The following is a 7,299-nucleotide window of genomic DNA, read 5'->3' as shown; positions in this document are numbered from 1 at the left end:
ACAGAAGAAATGGTTCCTGTGATTTTCGTCTGTAAGTTTTACCTTACACTTAATCTCTGGGGTTCTTATGGAAGATTTTAAAAGTTTGCTATACTTAAAATTTATGAAGGATTTATTGGTATCCGAATCAAAACAGAACTCTTAGCATTTATATTCCAATAAATGTTAAAGAATGTACCTGATGCTATTATTGATATGAACTACCTCTGGCACTCTCTTCGGGAGAGTTTAAGCATTTTCATTCTTAGGCTTTCCATCCTTAGCCGTACCTCCCTTGACAGATTTAGGGCATGTAGTCTTGATGTGGCCCTTCTCGTTACAGCCGAAGCAGATTGCATCCTTTATGTCCTTGCAATCCAACGTTTTATGCTCTCTTGATTTGCAGATCCCACAAGCCCTACGCTGCAATTGGGATTTTGGTTTGAACCTGCACTTCCCTAGATGGCGCTTCTTGCAGGTCTTGCATATAGGTTTCTTGTTGGACTCTTGCTTACCCTTTTTCTTAGAACTCCGGAAGTTATCTTCCTTTCTTTTCCTTTTTAGTTCATCCTTTGAATTTGTGGCATGAACAAGATCCTTCTCATGAGTAAGGAAGGGTGGTCTTAGATGAGATTTGCAGCAAGTAGCATTGGGCTCCTTGAACTTTTTCACGGCCTTCCTCACAGCCTTTCCAACAGCTGCGTCTATCATAGCTTGGAGAACATCTTTGTCAATTCTGAGGTTCACAATTGTAGCATCATTAGCATGTGTCGCATCATCAATGGCGCGATTGACGATTGTCTTATCCGAGTTTGTCATATTCAAGACTTGGTTCCTAACATCAAATGGAACAATTACTTAAGGTTTGGACCTAGTCCATCACCTTTTTGATAGGGGATCAAAATGTCACATCTGCCTTGATCATATTGATGATTTTGGATAGCTTGAAAGCTTGTCAAAAGGATATTGAAGAAGAGCGATTCCTAATGGATATAAAGCATCCATCTAAAGTTGTTGAAGCAGTCTCTAAAGTATCATCGGCCAATTCTACCTCGCGTTATGTGTCTAGAGTCCTAACCAGGCGGATACAATCGTTTACAACTTTTATTGTCCACAATAGACTTATCTGCGCCAGAATCAAACAAATCCCTTCATAAACATCATTGATAAGGAAGGTACCTAATGTTATCTTTCTGTACTGCCTCATGGGTGTTCATCTGGAAGACTCACACGTTTGTTTTCTTGGCCTCTTAAGGCTTCTTCTGATTCCTATGGCAGTTAGTCTTGATATGCCCTTTCTCATTACAACCATAACAGGTTGCATCTTTCAACTTCTTGCAATCCAAGGTTTTATGTTCCTTAGACTTGCAGATCCCACAAGGTAGAGCTGAGATTCAAATTTGCATTTCCCGAGGTGGTATTTCCTACAGGTTTTGCACCTAGTCTTTTTACCCGACTGTTGGTTGTCCTTCTTAAACCCGGAACTCTTCTTATGATCAGAGTTCCCCTTTTTCTTCTTATCAGAGCGATGAGAATTCTCATCCTCCCTTTTACGCTTTCCATCTTCAGAAGCTTTGGCAGTCTTGTTTCTGACCACATCGAGTGTGAGAGATAGTGACAGATCTGTCGCTGACCTGAATGTAGTAGGTCTCGATGCTTTCACACTTGCCTTGATTTCTGGGGCTAGACCCCCAATAAACCGAGCTATACGCTTCGGTTCCGGTGTGATCAAGTAAGGAACCAATCGAGACATGGTATTAAAACTTGTAAGATATGCCTGACAATCTAAGTTCTTTATGACCAATGTCAAGAAATCAGTCTCGATTTTCTCAACTTCATGTTGCGGACAAAAATTTTCTTTGATAAGAGCAACAAACTGATCCCAAATCAAGTTGTACAACGGGATTGTAGGTCGTGAGACGACCTGAACAAGTCTATCAGAAGAGTTCTAATCCATATCAAAGGCGGAAACAATGATATAGACTTGTAAACAGCTTGATTTACCTATTAAATGTCTTGTATATTGATTTGACAACAATTACAATCAGTAGACACGTCGGCAGCAGTTCGGTACCGGAAATCAGAATCGTTACAAATGACTTGGCACATCTCCTATTTATAGATGAGGGTATTTCGCACGGAATGAGCAAATGCTATTTCGTGCGAAATCACTTCACACTATACTTTCTCGATTTTCATGCCCTGAACAAGCTAGACTATTACAAGACTCGATACAATACGAAGTCGACAGACGTATGCACCAACAGACTCCCCCTCCGATGTTGACGAAGTCTTCGGTATCGAGTCTTCACAATCTTCAGTCTTTATCTGTCTTCGTACTCTTCCAACGTATCTAACAGTGTATAGCATCCTCAATCTTTTTCATTCTTTCTTTCAGAATCTCAACCTGCCTCTATCTTCTCTTGATCAGTTTTCTTGATTCCTTAAATTCTTCAATCATCAGAAATTTAATCTGGCTTTTGCATCTTTGGACTCCCCTTTTACTAGCAGACTCCCCCTTGAATTGAGCTGGGATCAGAGTCTGGCTTTCATAGGATCAGGATCGTGACCTGGCTCTCTACTCAGAATTAGAATCCTGGCTAACCTGCACATCCTCTACCTCAAAATAAGATTTACAAATTTAACAATTTGACAAATTTTGCTTACCACTTGAAGAAACAAACCCTAAAATGATTTAACATTTAAAAACTCTGATAACCACATGTAAGAAAACATCATTTTCAAACAAACTCTTCTCAAATCTGTTTGTCATGTTTATCACTTGGAATTTTGAAAATCAGCTTTTCATCATCAGTTGTCAAAAATATTTTTGTATTTTCAAAAATTTATGCTAAAACACACTGAAACTCCTTTTGGAATTTTGATTTTAAAGAAATGCAGTAAAGAAATATTTATATACAATATTTTTGTGAGTTTGTGTAAGAGGACCATATCAGTTTATGGGACAAATCACTAACACCGTTAAGCTTTAAACATTTTAAGTTCTAAACGATTCACTTAGATTGTCAGTATACTGATCCACTTAAATTTTCACACAAAGTTCAACTGTTTCGAGATACGATATTAATGTTTTAAGGACTTAAACTTATTCGCGTGTCCCCTCCCTCAGAATATACTCCCGTATCCAGACTCCTATATTCAGTCTTAAAGGTGAGTGTACACTAATGATATCTATAAACGGGTAAATGCGAAACCATGAGAGCTCAGGTTAGAACTTCCGTTCAGACAAAGAGATGATGGTTCGTCTTTAGGTGTGTCCCGTTTGGGGATCTTTTCTTCAACAGCACATGATTAGCATTTTTCAATGTTTCATCATTTTTGTACCGAGGGTGAGCTTTAAGATTAAAGCAATGCAAAATTTTATACGAGGACTAGGCTATTGCTTCCGCAAAATCAGAAGTCCTGGTATAATACCCCAGATATCATCACGCACAAAGACCTAGTATGTCAGAAATAGAAAGCCCTTCAAACAAGATTTCAGGGGTTACCTATATATCCGAGAGATGTTCCCACAAAATAAGCAAGCATTTGTATTTAGGTTTATATCTCGAACACAATCTACTAAATGTATAAAAACCTACTGGCATATCCACAGTGAGATCGTTTATCACATTTGACTTTCCAATTCTTTAGCATGCTGTGATAGTCTACTGATGTACTATCATTTCCTCTTCTTCACAACAAAACTCATTTTTCATTTTATGATTTTTTTTTTACTTTTTCAAATTTTCTAATGTTTTTGGATTTTCTGAAATACTTACTCCCCCTAAAATTCAAAATCATTAAAAAGAAATTTGAAAACAAACTGTAAAATAAGATGACAACTATTGTGAATTGCTTTAATTTGCCATCCACTTGACATAAACAATCAGAACTCCCCCTTACAACAAACTATTTTCCCATTAAGATTTCAAAACACTTAAGTTTGTTTTAATCAAAATGGTTTTTCCGGAAAATTAGTTTTGTTGATTTCACCACTTGTAAAATTGGGGTTCAATTCATCACATTGTTTTCTCAATCACTTAGAATGAAGGTTAAATCAAGTTCAACTTAATGACCCTGATAACCACTTGCAACTGAAATCCTTCTTTTTTTTTTAAATATAACAATTTAAGAATAAGAATACCACTTAAAGGACGAAATTTCACAGATGTGAATTTCTCAAGAAAGATGCCGATTCCTGCTCCACGGTTACCAACTTGGGAGCTCCGGCAAGTCAGGATTTTAAGTAGAAAATGCTGTCACCCAAGCCTAACCAGCCTTGGGTGATTTTGATTCAACTCTTTCCCACCATCTTTTAGATTTGTAAAAATCTTTCACACCCTTTACCTTACCGTCAACCATCTTCCCAAAGATATGTTTTACCTTTCCATTAAAAGCTTTTTCAGCATCAAATTCCTTTTTACCAACAAAGAATTGATCTGAAATCTCAATCTTTCCAACTTTTAACTTCAAATTTCCTTTGACAATGATGGAAAGTTTTCCTCATTCATATCTAGAACAGAATTCTCAACATTCTTCTCAACAGTTAGCTCCTTTGATTTTATGGAATCAGATTCATCACTAGAACTTTCATCTGAACTTTTGATAACCCATTTTTGTTTGTTTAAATCGATTTTTCTTTTGTAAAAACGTCTTGAAACATCACCAGTTTCAAAATTCAAATTTTCAAATACTTTAGATTTCTCAGTTGGTTGTTTCTTTACATCAACACATTTTTCTTTCAATTTTGAGTTAAAAGAGACTCCCTGTTTTGTGTTGTTGGACTGTTGGCAATTCCAAGCAATGTGTCCAATCTTGTGACATTTGAAACAGGTTCTTCTGTCAACTCTTGGTACAGATTTCTTCAACACATTCATTTTCCTTTCAGCAAGAAACTCTTGATTTGATTGTTTCCAGAATGGTTTCTTCTGCTCTTCTTCACAACTTGTTCATGCAACAAATTTAGTTTTTGGTTTATAATTTTTCTCATTTTTATAATTTTTTGGAGGAATGAAACCTAACCCCTTCTTTTTTAAATTACTGTTATGGTTTGGTTTCTTTTGAAACCCGTAACCAGAACCGTAACCCATTTTCTTGTTCACTCTTTGTTGAATCCTTGAAGTGTACTTTTTGATCTTTTCAGTTTTAACACTTCTTATTGGGAATTCTTCATCAGAAAATAATTTGTCAGAATTATTCAAAGTATATGCTACTTTGATTGGTTCGTCATTCAAATTATTTTTAGATAACAGAAATTCTTTATTATAAAACCGTTTGACTGGTGAACTTGGACTCTTGTCTGACGAACTCGGACTTTCAGATTTAGACTCCGACTTTGACTCTTCATCCATATCCAACACCTGATCGACCACTTTCTTTAACAACTCAGACTCATGATCAGTGTCAGACGCTGTGAATGTGACATCAATGTTGTCCGGTAACTCATCAATGGTTTCAGACTTTAACTTGATGTTGATTGCCTTTTTTAATCGTTCTTCATTTGGCTTTCTGGGGGAATAACTCTCATAGATTGGAGGCGGACACTTGTTATACTTGACACTTTGTTTCTTAACAGTATCTTCTTCCGTCTTTGTATCTTTAAAAGCTTCAAGACCTGCAACAGTAGGATAAACTCGATCAATCAAATAATCACAAGTTGTATAACTCAACAACAATCTTTTGATTCTTTCACTCTCAATCTTTTCGAGTTCCAAATCCTGCTTCAGTTTTGCACAATCTTCAATATACTCATTAATGACCTTCTGCTTCGTCATTAATGTTGAATCATCATTGTCATAGCAGCATCAACTTCCAAATTTGTCTTGTTCAAACCATCAACTGTTCGGTTTAGCACATCATATGACTCCTTCACATACTTCACATCAAACAACAGTTTTTCTTTCAACTCTTCAAGTTCACGAATCTTCTTGTCTTTCTCCTCACAATCTTTGCATGGAGCTAAACACTTCAGACACGGTTTTATGACTTCAACAAACTTTTCAATTTCAACAACTTTTTCAACTGTTTTCTCAACCTCAACTATTTTTTCGACTTCAACTATTTTCTCCACTTCTACAATCTTTTTAACTATCTTTTCAGTTTTCATTGTTTCTTCATCAAATTCTGTTGTTACTTCACATTCTGCATCTTTGATCCTCTCTGTAGAATTTTCTTCCATCCTTGCTTGTTCAGCTACTATTTTTGCATGTTCTTCAGCCATTTTTCTTACTTCCAACTTTTCTTTTCCTTCAGCAATCCTTTTTGCTTCCTACTCTCTTTTCAATCTATCAGCCTTCTTCTCATTCAGCATCTCAACCTTATCTGCAAAGAACAAATTAAAACTATCAGTATCCAGACCTTTTCTAGCTTTATTAATATACTCTTCTTCATCATCTATGTCTGCATCACTTCCTAATTCTTAAAAAATCGGTATTCTTTTTGGACTAGATTTGACTTCTTCTACTTCCAGAGTTTTAGCAACAAGACCTGAACCAGCCGGAATGTATTTGTCCCAGCTGAATCCCTCTGCTACTTTTTCATCATCTTGATTAACAAGATACGCTTTCTTCTTGTCTACTTCAATGGCACAGGATGATGATGGTTGTTGTGTGATCTGATGAAAAATTGATTTTTGATAAAAATCATTCTTTCCATCTTGTCTTCCAGTTGTTTCTTTATTTTTACATTCTCCCTTAAAATGTCCCTTTTCTCTGCAATGAAAACAAGTAACCTTTGATTTATCAAACCCTATTGGAGATGCACTCATTTCACGAAACTCATCTCTTCTAGTGACTTGCGTGAATTTTTCTTCTCTTCTTACTGCATTAGCTAGACACCACTTGATGTCCATCAATTCAAGTCTTCAGCATCAATCTGATCATAATCCTCTTTGGTGAGCATCGGATTTCCAATACGTCCAGCAACTAAACTTTCATACGACTCTAGCATAGCCACAAGTGATGCCATGTGTTGCTTAGCTATTTCTGGAGAGAGATTTTGACTATTCTGAATATTTAATGTGACATTGCATTGCAGATTTGTTGAATTCTGTCGTTGAGGACTTGATGTTGTGAAATTCGGATCAAAGCTTGAATATGAAGATGAATATCCACCACTCTGAGTTACTATGCTACCATTTGTTCTAGAAGAATTATCAGCACTGAAAGCAGTCTTAATCTTTGGACTCGGAGTAGTCTCAAATTTGTTTCCTCTGTAGTATAAACTGACATCTTGTTGAGTATTTGGATTATTCATGATAGCCGTTTTCTGAATATCCAATTCATGTTCTTCAAATTTCTAAATAAACTTTGCCAAGTT

The 7,299-nt window shown here is 36.2% G+C and overlaps 1 protein-coding gene across 1 annotated transcript; it reads right to left on the bottom strand.

Annotated features, from left to right (window-relative positions):
* Positions 1-228: 228 nt before the first annotated feature.
* LOC110942856 lies at positions 229-1,732 on the bottom strand. The gene is made up of 2 exons (XM_022184617.1): positions 1,419-1,732; positions 229-814 (listed from the first exon to the last, which is right to left on the bottom strand). Exons 1-2 carry the CDS (start codon positions 1,730-1,732, stop codon positions 229-231), a joined length of 900 nt encoding a protein of 299 aa, XP_022040309.1.
* Positions 1,733-7,299: the final 5,567 nt, after the last annotated feature.

Source organism: Helianthus annuus, chromosome 5 (assembly GCF_002127325.2).
Source record: "Helianthus annuus cultivar XRQ/B chromosome 5, HanXRQr2.0-SUNRISE, whole genome shotgun sequence".
Classification (NCBI taxonomy): domain Eukaryota; kingdom Viridiplantae; phylum Streptophyta; class Magnoliopsida; order Asterales; family Asteraceae; genus Helianthus; species Helianthus annuus.
This window is presented reverse-complemented; position numbering and strand designations above follow the sequence as displayed.

Bases quoted from the DNA above. Each gene is read 5' to 3' on its own strand.
- LOC110942856 (XM_022184617.1), bottom strand. From the start codon at position 1,732: ATGTCTCGATTGGTTCCTTACTTGATCACACCGGAACCGAAGCGTATA. The intron at 815-1,418 runs GTGCAAAACCTG...ATTTGATGTTAG, and splicing joins CAGTCGGGTAAAAAGACTAG to GAACCAAGTCTTGAATATGA.